Source organism: Mycena indigotica (assembly GCF_014461135.1).
Source record: "Mycena indigotica strain 171206Taipei chromosome Unknown Mind.scaff0013, whole genome shotgun sequence".
NCBI classification, from domain to species: domain Eukaryota; kingdom Fungi; phylum Basidiomycota; class Agaricomycetes; order Agaricales; family Mycenaceae; genus Mycena; species Mycena indigotica.
Window position 1 is genome coordinate 290,011 of NW_023503012.1, and position 16,635 is coordinate 306,645.

General features: G+C 52.5%; 2 protein-coding genes across 2 annotated transcripts; one reads left to right on the forward strand and one right to left on the reverse strand.

Annotated features, from left to right (window-relative positions):
* Positions 1-14,259: 14,259 nt before the first annotated feature.
* Positions 14,260-15,122, forward strand: MIND_01258800 (uncharacterized protein; the record flags this gene model as incomplete). Its single annotated transcript, XM_037369072.1, has 5 exons — positions 14,260-14,433; positions 14,481-14,677; positions 14,730-14,844; positions 14,894-14,997; positions 15,050-15,122. The coding sequence occupies 5 exons, from the start codon at positions 14,260-14,262 to the stop codon at positions 15,120-15,122; spliced, it is 663 nt and encodes a 220-aa protein (XP_037214278.1).
* Positions 15,123-15,200: 78 nt separating this feature from the next.
* MIND_01258900 (uncharacterized protein) lies at positions 15,201-16,110 on the reverse strand (the record flags this gene model as incomplete). Its single annotated transcript, XM_037369073.1, has 3 exons — positions 15,201-15,515; positions 15,569-15,658; positions 15,715-16,110. The coding sequence occupies 3 exons, from the start codon at positions 16,108-16,110 to the stop codon at positions 15,201-15,203; spliced, it is 801 nt and encodes a 266-aa protein (XP_037214279.1).
* Positions 16,111-16,635: the final 525 nt, after the last annotated feature.

The window sequence follows — 16,635 nt, forward strand, 5'->3', positions numbered from 1 at the left end:
CGTTGTGTACCGAGCCAGCTGATATGAGTACGTCCTTTTCAGCTCGAACTAGAATCTCATCGCTCTTGATTGGTTGCTCTTTTCGGCGCGATTTGCGAGCTCCTGATGGACCCGGTGCGTATTCCTTCAAGGTTCTTGCCACGTTGACGTTTCTCATTTGGAAGCCCAGGTCAATCTCCGAAGTAGAGGAGGCGGGGATGCGATGTCTCGTGGCGCCGATGGATATTTCACTTTCGCCTGATGCTTGTCTCTTTACTCCCAGCTCATAAGCCGATTGGAAGTCCTCACCCAGTAGCAGAGGAACTTGCATTCCTCTGACTACATAAGCTTCCACCTCCAGCTTAACTAACTCGTCCTCGGCCGTAGTCACGTACAGCGGAATCCGCACATACCCTAAGACTTTTGCTTTCCCTGTGAGATGGTATAACTGCATTCGTAACCCTTCCTTGGGAGGAGGTAAGCCAGGGACGGAGTTCGCGTATTCCTCCGAAATGAGTGTCAAGTCCGCTCCCGAATCTAGACGAACGATTATGTGCGGTTGCACAGGGGAGCCGACTCGAGCCAGGATGTGGAGGGCTTTTCGCGCCGACAGAAGCCATGCCGGCGGGCAGCTGTCGCAAGCGTCGAATAACTTGCACCAATTCGCCGCTGGGAGTTACTTCCCGAGTCCACGGTCAAGGGCGAAGTGACGTGTCTAGCCAATTTGTCCAAAGCTGGCAAGGGCAGCGGTTTCGATTCCGCCCTTAGTGCTCGCTCCTTCCCCTTGCGGAAAGCGGGGATTCTTTTCTGTAGACCCTCTCTCCTTCGAGTGTTGCGGTTCCCCGAGTAAGCCACCGTTAAGACGATCTTATGCAGGGCGGAATCCGACTGCAAGACTTGTGCGAGGGGGCTTGAGCTTAAGTTTTTAGGCTCGGACGGGGAATAAGCAGCAACAACATTGTCATTCTCGGAGTCAGTGTTAAGAATTCTATCACGTTCGTCTCGATCCTGGTCTACTAGAGCGAGTAATGCCTCAGCTAAGTGCGCCGACCGAGTATTGTTCCAAAGTTCGTATTTCGGGCATTGCGCGGCGTGATGCAAAGGGCTGGAGCATATGAAGCAGTCTCCTTTGGGCGGTGGATCCGTTTTGACCGAATCGTCACGCGTAAACTTGACGCCCTTCATTTCTCCCCCCTTTGGCCAGATACTTTTGGAGCGGTTGGCTCGAGCGCCCCAGCGTGGGTTGGTTACCGCCATAGCCTCTTTATCTGGCTCCTCTTCTTCCTCTTCCCACTCCGATTCTTCACCAGCGGTGGCCAAATGAGCTCGACGATTCCCATAAAATCGTTTAGGTGGTCTAGTACCGTTCTCCTGTTGCTTCGCGCAGGGCCCGTATGAGTTTGGCTGATTCCCAGGAGTACACCAAGGTTTCTCCGAAGTGCTCGGCGAGTAGGATGAGATGGGCGATTGTGGGGCAACGGACTTCGTCGATGGATTCCTTCCAAGCGTCGGGTTGGTTGCGAATGATACGATGCACCGCTGACGCTTCATCGTCCGAAGCGTACAAGAATTTGGCGAGCAAGATGCGCCGTTGGAAGAATTCTGTAGGAAGTTCGCTTTCGTATCCCTTTTGCCTGAAAAACATTGATTCGAATCGGCTAATCTCCTCTCTTTCCCATCTGGAGGACATGAATTGCGACGTTAGAGCCCGCAACATGTGCACCCAAGAAGTCTGGTGCAAGTCCTTGACGGCATCCGGCAAGACTTCCCACCATCCCTTGGCCGCTCCTTCCCATCTTTGAGGAGCGACTTGTGCCATTTGGTATTGCATTAGCGGACCTTTTCGAGCTAAATCTTTCATGCCGACGAGGTACTTGATCAAGGAACTTCCCTTGCCGTCCCAACTTGGTAGCTCAGATTGTTTCATACGCGTGTCGATCTGAAATTGCTGATATCCTTGGTAACCGTTCCAACCGGCATCCGGAGGTACTACGGGCAAGCCACTACCCATCGGAGGAGGAGGAGGAGGAGGCGGCGCTCCTGGAGGCCCCCCAGGGTTAGGCGGGGGAAAGCTTCCCAGCGGGAATCCACCCGGGAAGCCGCCGCCCGGTGGGCCACCGCCGGGCGGACCGCCGTAAGGCGGCCCGCTCGGGCCGGGAGGACCGCCCGGATCCTGGCGGACCGGAGGGACCCGGCTGTCCGCTTCCACCGGGTGGTCCGTTGTATCCACGACCACCATTCGGTTCTCCGCCTCCTGGATCCACTTGAAGAAGATCCCGAGTGGTGAGGAGGTACGGGGTAGTTGGCAGAGGTATCATTTCGAGCTCGGGTGACAGGAATGGCAGGGAAGGGGTTGTAGGCGCCTCGCTCCGTGAACGCACGGGAGGAGTTTGCTTCGTTTGCAGCGGAAGTCACAGATGGCCCCCCAGATCCGTCGACCGCTTCCTCGTTGGGTACCCCGAATAAATTCCGCAATCCAGCGCGAGCTGAAGCGGAAGGAGCCGGAAAGGGTCTGTGCGATATGGGAGAGGGAGCAGTGGCAAATCGGACACTAGTGGCAACTGGTATGGGCGTCGTTGAAGGAAATATAGGTCGAATAGGTAAGGGTGGAGCTTCGGGATGGACAGGCCAAGTGTCAGAACGGTAAGGTAAAGCGTAGGCGTCTTGAGCCGCTTGATAATGATTCTTCACTCGCTCCCAGACTATAGGATTAGCCTGTTGCAAGTACTGTTGGTAGTCGGGCCGCGCGACGTAAAGTTTCAGAGCGGGTTCCGGATCCAAAGCCGCTGTCCGCGTTCGTAACTCTGAGCGAGTAGACGCGATGGACGAGATGGTAGTCGCTTCCTCCTGTCGAGCAGCTTTGACTAAGTGAGACAGAGTGCGCTTCACTCGGACGTTCGCTCCCGCAAGCCGGAGTTGAGTAGCCCCGAAAGCCAACAGCACCTTGTCCGCTTCCGTAGCTTTGTTAAGGACTGATAGCAACTTGAACCCATAGTCGACTTGGAAGCGGTGCCCGTCAGGTACTCCCTCTAGCTTTTCTAATCCTTGTAGAATTTGGTGGAAAGCGTATAGAGCATGAGCTACTCGCGTAAACGTTTTAACCTCCAAACGGAAGTAGCGAGGTTCTGTCTGAGGGAAAACGGGGGAAACCAGTGATTCTGCCGTAGGAATGGAGGAAATGGCATCCACTTCCTCATCCAGGCGATCCCAAGTCATATCGCTTCGCGGGGAGTAGTATCGTTTCAATATCAAGCGAAGGAGAGCCAATCGGTCGTCTTCGAGAATCTGCTCAACGCCTTCGAATCCGTACACTATGATAGGATCGTAGTTTTCACGAGGGGATTCGATTTGGTGATGCCGGAGTACGCTATCCACCAGCGGCTCATAATAAAGGCCAAGAGTCCCGCCCAGGTATTCGAAGATAGGAGGAGGGACCGGCTGCGGGGATCCAGCAACTGTGCGAGACGTCTTGAGTGCCGAAGTGATAGAATCACCCTTCAGATGAGGCGGAGGTGGCCTGAAGCTAACGGAGTAAGGTGCTGGAAGCGAGTCCGTCCTGGTTGGCGGGGATAGTTCTTGCCAGGCAGAAGAGCGACTGGTGGCCGGCCCCGAAGTCCTAGTCGATTCTTCCTCCGAGGAATTTGGCATCTCTGCTTCCGGCGCGTTGTCACTGGGGCGAGCGGTGTGGTTCGAAGCACCACTAGCAGCCCTCCCGCGCCCCTTCGTCCGGTCTCAGACTAGAAGGTCTGGTAGGTTGGAAGACGGGAGCTCTAGCGCTCAGGACAGGGGAAGGGGAAGGAGGAAGAGTTGCCGGCTGCGCTTGAGATCGGGCAGCGTTTACGGCGGGAGTCTGCAGTGGCGTCCAAGGGGACGAAGAATCGAAAGCGCCTTGCGAAGAACCGATGCGGGACACGTCGTCCAACTCCAACTGCTCAAGTTGGGATCCAGCCTGAGCAGGAGGTTCGGCCACCGACGCTCTTCGTGGCATTTTCCCGGCCGCTTTGCTGGACGGGGCAGCAGGGTTGGAAGCCTTGCGGAGAACTTTTTGAGAGCTTGACGAGGACATAAGGGAATTTAGTCGGTCGTGGAAGTAGAGGACAAGTTTTTTCGACGTCGTCACGCCGACAAGTAACGGATTATAAGTTGGAAGTGAAACACCTCGCTTAAAGAGCGATCACTCGGTTCGCTAAGTCTTCAGGAACCAAGCACATGGAGTATAGACGAGACACACGGCAGGATTCCGGCCGTGGGAAACGCCACGTAGCAGCCTCGATACGTTCTTTGAGTTATTTCAAGGGGGTTCTACGATCTTCTTCGTCGTCGAAGGCCCTCGCGGTGGGCTCCATTTGTGACGCAGCTGCGAAAGGAGCCTTCGCGAGAAGAAGAGAGAAGGGGATGTTAATCCAGAAGGGGGTCGGACCGCCGATGGCATCCAAAGGCGGCCCGACTAGCGACCCGTAGCCTACGGCGAGGAGGGAGCAGTTGCGCGTACTCGGGCGGTCGGGACGGGTCCGCGAGAAGAGATGGAAAGACGATAGAGAAGTAAAGAGTTAAGTTGCTGCTACGTGACCTAGTCACGTCTACCGTTACATAGCATGTGACTACTGGTCATGTGTCTACTTGATATCTGATAATCCAAAGTGCGAGTTCTGAGTCGTATAGAGTAAGGTGAGTGATAGCCCGTTACAGTCACGTTAGAGGATCGAGAAACCAAATTGATTCGCATACCCGCCAGATAGCAACGCCAGTGAAGAGATTGTCTTGATAACGCCTCCGGATTCCATTTGCCGTCTGGATAACAAAAGGAAGGGAAATAATTAGAAGATGGTATGTATTTGCCCTCGACAATTCGATCGTAGATGCTATGAAAAGTCAGCGCCATAAAGGACAGAAAGTGAACCTGCCTTTGAGCTTCCGGGCTAACGGAGCAATCGTCAATGTAACAAAGTTGAGGTGAGGCGAATTAGCCTTACGATAGAGGAGGTGCTGGGCTACGATGGCGGTAAGCGTGGTATTCGATAACTTGCCGAGTAAATATATTACTCGGGGAGGGGACCATAGACCAAAGGGGGGAATAATATTCGATCCTTCCACGGCATCATCAACATCCGGAGTTGAGGGTGTGCGAGACCACGCTGAGCTTTTGAAATGCCGGGTTCGATGGGCGGGTACAGGCAGTCAGAGCCAGGGATGGGAAGTAAGATGCGCAAGTTGTTCTTGAAAGTGTTCGTATCTTGCGTTCGGGCCTCGCGGGCTGCTTTAGCCATCTAATGAACGGAAAAAGTAAGAAATATAACGGAATGAAATATTGCCCACCCGGTCGCCTAGCCCTTGCCAAATGGCCGGATGCGTATTGGACTCATGGTAGATTTGTTGAAGAGCCGGTAGCAGATTGATCCTGCAGGTCGTCAACATGTTGGCGAAAATCTCTGCATGGTGAGCCGGGTGTTCACTGTCATGGGACGTGAGACAAATTTAGAAAGTCGAAGAAAGGAGAAGACCTTGAGGGGATGTCTTCAATGCGCGCAATTCCAGCTTGGGGGAAAGACTTCAGACATCCGTAGGCAAGAACGCGCTTCATGTTCCAGAATGCGTCTGCTCCACGAGGCACAAATTTGGCAGCGTCTATCAGTTGGTGGTAAGCCCCCCTGTTAAGTCTGGATTGAATTAACCACAGGTTCGTTCAAGCAATGAAAGGTACTAGCGCATTCCGAGGAGGTCCTGCTTTACGTTTTCCTAGAACCACCGATGTACCCGACGATGAAGCCGGGGAATTGAAGCCGAGATTTTCAACGATATCCTGATAGAAAGCTTGATCTTCAGGACTGAGCGGATGGGGAACGGGCGGCCCAGTCGGGGCGGATGGGGGGGAAGATGATGTCAATGGTGTGTCGGGCGGCCCTTGGCTGGTTCCCGCCATTCCACTACCTAGAATCAAGAAAGAAACGAAAGGGAAGGAAGAAACGAGAGTAGGAAGTGACGTAAACTCGCCCAAAAAGCTAAATACCTAAATTGGAAGGATGATTGCATCAATTGATCGGTCGGATTACCACCTCACCCAACTGGACCTTGTAGTTTGAGGACGGGTCGTGCTAACGGGTCGAGACGTTGGGCCAGCCGCTTGCAACTTGTGAGGAGATAGTCTGACTGGGGGGGAATGGTGGCGGGTAATCGGATGATGAACGTGCCGAAGGCGAGCAGGCACCAGACGGATGGACTTGAACACGTCAATACTGGGCCATAGGTCTGAGAGAAGCAGCGCTAGCTATAACCTGGATGTAAAGACTGTCACGTCAAAATGAGTGCAAAGAGTAGCATTGAGTCATACCTCCGTCGGTCGTGGATGGCCAGATTCCTCGTCGAAGCCCAGCCAAATTGAGATATCGATCCCATAAATGAGCTTCAATAGCCACAGATCGCATTCGGACAGATGATATCAAAGAAACAGGCCACATCCCGAGGATATGAGCACAGGTTCCGAGAGATTGGTAGTATCCTTGTCGAAGCGGACGCCGAGATTGAAACTATCGAGCTCAGTTCTGGCCGTCGGTACTGGGAGTCACTCACGGCACTTCAAATTAGGCCTTGCGTTACGAATGTTTGCACTTCTAACAGTCAAGAGGTTAAGCATTTCCAAGTCAGTCAGTGAAAGAATGCACCTTCTCCGAGATCCGAATCGCCGCTTGGAGCGGAGAGCGTCTTGCTCTCCCTCGTCATGAGTCAGATGCACCAGGCATTCGGTGGCCTTGTACGCGGACACTGGTTCGGTGCGGCACAGGGAGGCGAACCTCGAATGGGTCGCGGTCGCGATCCTGGATAAACGGTCAGTCTGATAGGGATAACAACTGACTAAGGTAGCTTGTGGACGCTTTGTCAACCGTAATAGGCGCTTTCAGGTGGAAATGGATGATGGCCAGTAGTACATGATCGCAAGGCTGGAAGAAGAGGTGTCGGTCATTGCAGAACAACATGTCTGGATGGGGTTAGACCGAGCTTGCTATAGGTAGGGGAAACCACATACCGACTTCCTGGTCTGGAGTGACATCCGGCCCCATTCTGACGGATCTCACCGAGTCAAATGAATGCTTGTGTCTGGTAGTTTGGCTGGTCTTCGAGCCTTGATTTCAATGAGATTGTCCTATTCGATAACATCGACCATCTCTTTCCGTCGCTGCTCCCCCTTGTTGGCCTTGTTTTGGAGCTCCGTAGTCTATTCGTAGATGTTGTCGAACCGGTAATTATCAGGCAATTGGAAGACGACTGATCGAACGAAGGTTGCATCGGGATCCTCGGAGGGCTGACAAATACAATGAGCCGACGTCAAACTAGAGAGCGTCTAACTGACCATGTCTTCTTTCTTGCCTGCTGATTGACCAGGTTCGGGAAGATAAGTGTATCCACCGTCGTCGTAGCACTCGGGTGGACTTTATCTTCGGAATCAACCTCGCTACCAGCCGTCTTCCTGACAGACGATCGTGAAGCGACAGGTACCTTCTGTCCCGGGTTTTCTTCAACTTCGTCCTCTGTCCTTGACCGAGCCATCAATAAGAAGGGGACACTTGAAAGATTCGACCTGGATAGTGTCAACAAGCTGCAGCAACGTCAGGTCACGACACTCACTTTTTAGCACTAGCACCAACAAGATCAGTAAAGCCCAGACCAAGTATATTCTCTTTCAGAAGTTTGCCGTTCTTCGAATTGAGCATCGAAACTTGATGCCGATCTGGTCGGTGTAAGCGAGAGTCATTATATACGATCATGAAGACTTGCCTAGCATCCAATATTCTTCTAGAGATGTTTTTCGAGTTCGGGGTCCTTCTCTTTGACGAAGGCAAACTCGCGCTCATATGCACTCGAATTACATGCTTGATCTGGGACGGTAGCCCTACTGCAACAAGAGCAGCAAGTTGTGTTCCGCCTTTCGTTCCTGGAGAAGAAGCATCAGCTGGAGAAAAATGGTCCACTGACAGACAGACAGACTGGAGTGGGATAAACGATGAATGCTCGTCTGACATTGGCACACGACTTGTAACGAAGGCCAAAAGCAACCAACAGGACGCTCTTGTGTAAAACGTTGTCAGTTGTCGAATTCGGCAGTGTATCGCAGATCGTAACTGGTGCTGGCAGAGAGCGAGATGATTATGAGTGGGTAGCATAATCCGACCAGTGGCCAAAAAAATCTAAGTCTTGAGTGAGACGAGGTCCAGTTCGAAATAGAGGACGGACATCGCTCAGGTTTCGCATCATGTCCTTCTCCTGTGCCCAATCTTGCTTCAATTTGAGAAGCGAGAATAATGCTTCAGCAGCGTCGAGGTGCGAGCTGGAGGCATTCCTACGCCGACGGTGGTGAATTTCAATGGAGAGTGAGGAATACGAAGACCCACAAATTCTTCGTTATCCTGGACTGCCATTAACGCTGAAAAAACGCTGGACCCATTTCGGTGTAACTTCCGGCTTTTCCTGCACGTCTTCGAAGTCTTTTTTCTCGCTCATCGATAAGTTTTCCTCGATCACTCGGAGGAATGCCTTTACGCACACCACTGCCGGCTAGACCGCGGTACTGTGGTTCCCCGTGACTGTGCAATCTCCCCCTGAGTGTGTAATCACGACTTCCTTCCATCCCTCGAGAATAAAAGCCTCCGGTATCGCCCGGAATGCATTGTTGTAACTATCTTACATCTATGTACACATTTGTTTCAGAAAATCTGCTGAGTATAAGCAACGAAAAACAATTACCGAGCCATCAAGGTATGTAATATTCTGATAACCTCGACTGTTTGGGAGCATCCTCGCTGCTCTTTGAGCCCAAAAAACAGTGGGAGATGTCAGGAGGACTCTTGCCTCAACCTCTGTGCGAAAATTTTGCTGGTCCGGGATGTAGTTGTTCTGCCAGAGACTGCCGAAAATAAAGCGTGACATTTCAAACTCCACTGATCTCGATGAATGTGGCCATCAACTTGTCAACCAACACAGGCTCGTCAGATGCCATCCGCCAGGAGCCAGGCATGGGCACGGGACGAGCCTCTCGTTCAACAAGCATGTGCATGGCTCAAACAACAAGCCAACAACGGCATCAAGCCTATTGTCTCGGAGGCTGCCCGAAAGTTCAAGGTCAATTACAGCAAACTCAATTCTCGCTTTCGGAACAAGCGTGTTGCCTTTTCTGAGGCGCAGGCCCAGAAGCACTACCTCCCGTTACCAGTGGAGAATGTACTTGCAAAGTGGATCACACACAAGGGTAGTAGTGGCGAACCTGTCTCAAAAAAAGGTTTCAAATTCCGTGCTGCTATGCTTCATCCTGAGGGTAAGCAGCCCGGGAAGAACTGGTGCTACAAGTTCAGGAAACGCCACCCGGAAGTCGTTCTCACCCGTGCTGCTCCCATTTCCCCACAACGTCAACGTGCTTTCAACCGCGCCAATGTCATGGGCTATTTTGACAAGCTCGAGAGCGCAATCCGTGATTTCGACATCCCGCCTGAGAATATCTACAACATGGATGAGAAAGGTTGCCAGCTTGGCGGGGGGACGGCACATCAGCCAAGAAAAATACTTTTTCTCGGCGCGCGCAAAAGGCCAAGCTCAAATGCAGCAGCGACAGTCTCCAACTTATCACAATCATCGAGACTGTCAATGCGCTCGGGGAGGGGTTCTATCCAACGTTTGTTTTCCCTGGCCAAGGTTTTTTCCCGGAGTGGTTTTCAGTCCATGACGATATTTGGTATGTGTATCAGATCTGTTCGTGCTTGATACTTACTCGATGATATCAGCATCGCAACTTCCTCGACTGGCTGGACAGACAACGATATCGGCTACCAGTGGTTCACAAAGTGCTTCATTCCACAAGCGACCGCCAAAAACACGTCTGGGAAAAAACTTCTCCTTGTTATGGACGGTCACGGATCGCATGAAACCCTTCTTATCCTTGACTACGCGGAAACCCACAATTGCTACATTATCATCCTCCCTTCCAAAACAACCCACCGCCTCCAACCTGCCGATGTCGGTGTTTTTGGTCCATTTTCACGAGGTTGGCTTGAACGCTGTGACCAGATTGCGCATGACACTGGCGCAACTATGGATATTGCGGATTTTGTGAAGGAATATATGGCTGTTCGGGAGAAGACTTTCAAGCCGGAGGTGATTCAAGCGGCATTCCGAAAGAGTGGTCTTTGGCCTGTCGATCGTACTGTGTTCACGGATGAGGATTTTGCGATGAGTGTCCCTTTCTCAACTGAGACGCCGGATCGCCCGGAGCTCCCCCCAATGATAGAGGAGCTTGAGACTGTTCTCCCACCGGATTCGGCTGCGCTCCGTGCTCTTCGTGCCATCGCTAATAGAGATGCGGCCGAGAGTGATGATGATGACAGTTCTGACTCGGACAGCGAGGAGTCTGATACAGAATCAATTGTATCTGTTCCGCCACCTACGACAATGCCTACCTACCCAACTCGTGCATCTACTGCCGCCCATTCGCGGTCTCAGTCGTCTTCATCATCAAGCACAGTCCCAGCATCTTCCCCTTCCGAGTCTTCCGAGCCCACCTGCGGAACCAATGATTCTATTGCCTTTCCCCTCCCATCGACACCTGTCCAGCAATTCTATTACGACCCAGGTCTCTTCAAGCAGATCAATGCACTGGAGTCCCAGATTGTGATGCTCACGTTGCATATGCGCCTGCTGGAGGATCAGCTATTCACCTACCAGCGTAAAATCAACACAGCCGCTCGCCCGAACAAACGGGCGCAGGATCAAGAGCAGTGCTCGAGTTCTCACATCAGCAGAAGGGCGGGCAATAGCGCAGGGAAGAGGAAGACGCTCGGGAGGCTAAACGACAGCAGAAGGCAGATACTGCCCAACGAAAGGCAGCAAAGCAAACGGAACGTGATGCTCGACGCGCTGCCAACACACCCTTTATAGGTGCTCTATCCAGTCAGAACAAGGACGACTTACTTGATATTGCTCGTGCACTTAACCTCCAGATTGACGAAAAATGTGACGGTTCGGGTCGGGCCGTCGGGCCCTATACGGCCCAACGGGCCCTCACCACCCTTAGAGCCCTAGGGCTTGACAAGCCCTCATAATTCACAAGCTCAAAGCAATGAGCAACAACACTAATATCCCAGAGAAGGGACATAATCACGGATCGCGCTTTAGTCAGCCATCAAGCCATCATGACCCGCCATCAGGGATCATGATGCGCCGCCGGACGCCCTTGACAGCGGGCCCAATCGGCCCTAGACAACCACAGGGTCCAGGAGGGAGCTCCTTACTGTTGCATTGTCAAACACTCCTTAGTGTCGACATTGGCATGGCTCCCTTCCAGAGGAATGGTCCCTGGGCTCCTAGCGGAGCGACCAGGGACGACCAGAGACATCCCCTGCTCCATTCTGATCGACCCTCAGCGGGCCCGATCGGCCCCTAGCGCCCACAGTATATAAAGACCAGAGTATTACTCCTGTACCTTAGGTTTAGCATTGAAGTCTCTTCCTTTGAACCCTACTCCGGCCTGGTCCCCTAGAGCGGGGTTGCTGCGACCATACCCCAGGAAAGGGGCATCTAGACGACTTCCAACACTCCAGGCTAGCTTGCCTCATTGACCTGAGCCCTTGGTTGGGCTGGACAGCTCAGGCTCTTGTCTCTTATGTTCACCCTTGTCCTAGCCACTTCTTCCTGCTCTCTGGCCTCAAGCTCTGGGTTCCCCTGGTACGGGGCGATGGGAGGGTGCGGGCCCGATCGGGCCCGCATGTCACGCGTCACACCGCGCCGTCACGCGGTGTCTAGGAGCCACAGCGACTCGTTACTCCAGGAAAGGAGATATGTCGCCCCTTGGACTGGCAACCCTTCTCAAGCGCTCCAGGGGTCTCGGGCCCGCAGCCCCTGTTGCGGGGCGACTCCCCTCGACCCCCCGAACCGTCGGGTGTGACCGCGTTACGTCACGCCCCGCCTGAACGGCTTGTTCAACTGGCCCAGCCTATGCCTTGCCCTATGTCTTGGGCACCAACTCTACTAGGCAGCGATCTTTGGCTATGGACTCGTTCCCTTCAGCAGGGGTAGGAAACTCTAGGCGACTACTCGTATCCTGTGACACCGCTGTCACACAACGTGGCAGCGGGGCGTCTCGAGTCGCCCCGAGCTGTCCCTACCCTGCTCTCTATTGCAGCAGTGGCACCATCTACGCTGCCTGGTTGCCAACCACCCAGCTATGGGGGTTGAACCATCTTTCCCACACTTGTCAGGCTGGCAGGAGACCGTCACGTGGGCCCGGGCCGGCCCTGTTCCTGACAAAAAAGCTCTCAAACCCGCCATCCTTGCTGCTGTCCGCGCCCATTTTGACTCTCCTGAAGGCCAAACAGACAAACAGAACCCACGGTTCTCGGGTCTGTTTGCTGCTCGTACTCGGCGTGCTGCTGCTGCACTGCTTTCTGATGAGACAAATGTGATTGCGGGGCCATCGCAACTTGCGGGGCCATCGCAAATTGCTCCATCATTTGGCAACATCGTACCAGTGAGTTTGGACTTGGTTCTTGGTCTTGACACTTTTCACATGTATATTTTAGCCTTTTTCCGCTGCGCAACTGAACTCCCTTATCCCATTGGATGACCATACTCCATACTACAACACTCCCGCTGACTACCATACCATTTATGGCTCCTACGACTTGGGTTATCCCACGCAGTTTGATGCCGCATACCCAACTACCCACCAGTGGCCGTCGTCTTAATGTTTATATATACTTATCAGTACATATTGTATGATAGTTACCCTCATAGTCAACTAGAGTCAGATTATTTCATAGATACATACTACTAGTACATGAATTCCAATGCCATTGGACTGCCGAGTGCAAGATCAATTGACCAGCAAGGCGATCAGCGGCAAAATGTGACAAAGTGTTACCATCTTCAATAATTCTCAATTTTGGCGCAACTACATCCCGGACCAGCAAAATTTTCGCACAGAGGTTGAGGCAAGAGTCCTCCTGACATCTCACACTGTTTTTTGGGCTCAAAGAGCAGCGAGGATGCTCCCAAACAGTCGAGGTTATCAGAATATTACATACCTTGATGGCTCGGTAATTGTTTTTCGTTGCTTATACTCAGCAGATTTTCTGAAACAAATGTGTACATAGATGTAAGATAGTTACAACAATGCATTCCGGGCGATACCGGAGGCTTTTATTCTCGAGGGATGGAAGGAAGTCGTGATTACACACTCAGGGGGAGATTGCACAGTCACGGGGAACCACAGTACGGTCCAGCAAGCAGTGGTAGTGTGGGACTCGGGGATAGCTCTTGATGGCTCCGGACACCAAAGTCTCCTTCATCGCCGCTACCCAATACCCACTAAAACTCCGCTCTCCCTGGTCCAATCCCGAGGGAGATAGTCCTCGCTATCCAGCGTTCCGGCCCACGTCCGCAGCACGAGGGATTTGCGCACGGCTCTCGAGCCGTATTTCGCCCTGTTTGTTAGCAATCGATCGATTGTCAGTCTGCGGTTGATCATTTCCCTCCACCTATTGCGAATCTCGGGTGTTGAGGGCCGTTTTTCGTTGATGACGCGCTCGTTCCGTAGACGCCATATCAGGTGTGCGGATTCCGAGATTACGATCCGGAATAGCCTTGATATTCCCGGGCCGTTCCTAGGTTGTGTGGCCTTCTTCTTCATCAAGCCACAGGCCATGATTTCGCCAAGGAGGGGCTTGGTTAGTGGGGCGCCTGTCTTCCGCTCCCAGAGATCGCTGACGAGCTTCCAGATTTCTTCTTGTCCTGGTGCGTCACAGCTCGTTAGGATGTGGCCCATGGTTTCTTCACACTGGCAAGTTTCACATATAGCTCTGTCCTCGAAGCCATTGAAATTCTTCCAGCGGTTCCCAAGTACATATCCCTCGTGGATGACTAGCCACAGGAACTGTCGTATGTTCCTCGAGATGTCCTTATGTCGAATAGATTTCCAGATTTGCGACGGAGAGGGAACGCCGCCGTCGTCAAGTTCTGCTGCATCTTGGGCAAAAATGAGGTTGGTGTTCGTATCCCTGCGGTCCAGCGCCTCCTGGACACGAGGCTTTTCTGCTTCGATTGCTTTAATTGCTTGGTAGGCTGCCGCCTGTGTCATAGACTTTAGTTTGGCTCCGGGAAGGGATGGCGATTTTCTTGTTTGGACCCCGCCAACACCGACATGTCTTGCATGCTTACACCATTCGCCCGGCACGATCCCGCCCGCTCATGAGCCGTTAGCCCATATATGCGCGAGGAGGAAAGGATGAGGGATTGTTCTGCTCCATGGTCGTTAAACTCTATGCAAAGCCTTCGATTAGCGCTGGGGGCGGCGTTGTCGCCCTTGTGCTCGCAGAGAAGCGAATTCCATTCGAGTACATCGTGCTCGACTATGCTGGCAAAGAGCAGAAGGGGACGGCCCATCTGAAGCGCAATCCATTCGGCCAGGTCCCGGTAGTGGTGCGTCACGAACTCTTCTGCTGAATTGTCATTCAGTTGTGTTTTAGGACGATAATGGGTTTGTGATCTACGAAACTCGCGCGATTTGTCGATACCTCGTTGAGAAATACCCCGACCATGGGCCTTCTCTTCTCCCTGGACCGTCTCTGGAAGAGCGCGCAATCTTCGAACAAGCAGCATCTGTGGAGGTCACCACGTTCTTCCCAGCCGTCACCAAACTCGGCTGGGAGATGCTGGGGAAGCCGTCAGTGGTTCACACTGTCACTGTTCAGTTCATGACTTGAAAGTACTCATAGGAAACGCGGTCTCGAGGTGGACGAAGCCGCGCTGGCAAACATGCTGGAAGACTTCGCTGCAAAAATGGACGTCTACGAACAGATTTTGAGAAAGCAGGAGTACATTGCTGGTAATGTGCGCATATGCTTCATTTTGAGACCTTGGTCTTAGTTTTTGCTGGCAGGATATAACTCTCGTCGACTTGTTCCATCTGATTTCGATGCCTGCCTTCTCTATCGAGGGCACCGCTAATATCATGGGAGACGAAAGGCGCCCGAATGTGATCAGGTTGGTGCCATAGCTCAGACATTGACCGGGTCCGTGCTCACTATTCGACTAGATGGTGGAAGGCAGTTACAGCTCGCCCCGAATGGGTCAATTTGCGCCAGCATGGAATCAAAAGCATCATATAATAGAGTGGTGCGAATGAAATGTACAATAGTGCACCAAATTCAGTCTCCGGAATCTTTTCACTGGCACTTTCCGTCGACTCAAATATTCAGATCCCGGATAGCGAAGCGGAGCAAGCAGCGGTCACACTCCGACAGCTCGTTTTTGAACAGGATTTCCAGCGCACTCGCGAGCTCGGCTTCGTCGAGACGCGCGTATTCGAGCAGTTTCGTGAGTGAGGTGAAGCCCTTGGCCTCGAACATTGCCTGGTGATGGACCATGTTCAAGCCTCTGACATCCGCAAGGAACTTGGACATGCTCTTCGATAGGCCGGTAACAATGGCGGTCTCTGTTGGCACGGATACTTGGCACTGGACGGGGTCGACAGCTGGTGAGGTTGCCGGACTTGCTCCTTTCTTTAGAACTTATTCAGACCCCAAGCATACTTAGTAGGACGAAAACACCAAACCTCTCTCAAATCTTGTGCATTGGCAACAGCACTGTTGGATCGTGCCTTGGTTTTGGCGCGTGTGATTGGGCCGAAACTTTCACTGGAAATCTGTACCAGTGGACATTATTAGCTCGAGTGCTTCGAACACAAATGAATGACGGTACCGCAGGCTGATTCAAGTCTGAGTCGGCGTTGGACTCTACGTCGCACATGATGTCGTCGTTGTCGTGATCAGTGCCCATAAATTCCGAGGCCCAGCTCTCGGGCTCTGATTCCGTTTTGGCCCGCTGCGAGTCACGGTCTATCTTCGTCTGGAAGCGTCGCTGCCACATCTTAGCCTTGGCGACAAAGGTGAGGTCGCCCCCAACGTCGTCGTTGTCCGGGTTGTTGATGGCGCGACTGATCTGTTTCTGGGAGACGCGGAGCTTCTGGCCTACAGCCTTTTGCGTCCATCGACTGAGCTTAAAGTTGAGCTGGCGGTCGCGGTAGACGATGCGTGCAATGGCGCGGCCTTGACGGTTCAGTCTTGTGCCACTATGAGGAGTTTCTGCTAAGTTCATGGGCGATAAGGGCTATACACACGAGGTAGAGTAGGTGATGTTTTGGATGGAGCGGCTCAGGAAGTGGGCTTTTTTACCGGCATTGGAGGTACTGTAGAGGTGGTCCACTTATTCACGCTTTCACTCTACTATATAAGTATGCTGGTTTTGTCGGAACCATTAGGCTCGGAGTGCGCAGCAAAGGTAAATCAAACTTTCCCCTTCAACTCAGGGAAACCTATAATTGAAAAGTCTGCTGGCCCTTGAGTGCCACAACAAAGTTTCCTCAGAGAAAGTGAAGAGTCTTCTACGAAGCCCGAGGGTGTGACTCTGTGTTCGGATTTTAATGTAACTAGAGGGCTGCTGTTGGGCTTTTACTTCAAGCTGCCTCGGTCAGAACTGCTCGCTAGATGGTCAACGTAGCATGGAAACAAAAGTTGTGGTTGATAGGACCCGTCGAAGGGAGCAAAAGATGGACACGCTGGTTACATTTGAAACCAAAATACCAATAGGGGTGGCAAACGAGCTCGTTTGAATAACCAATCT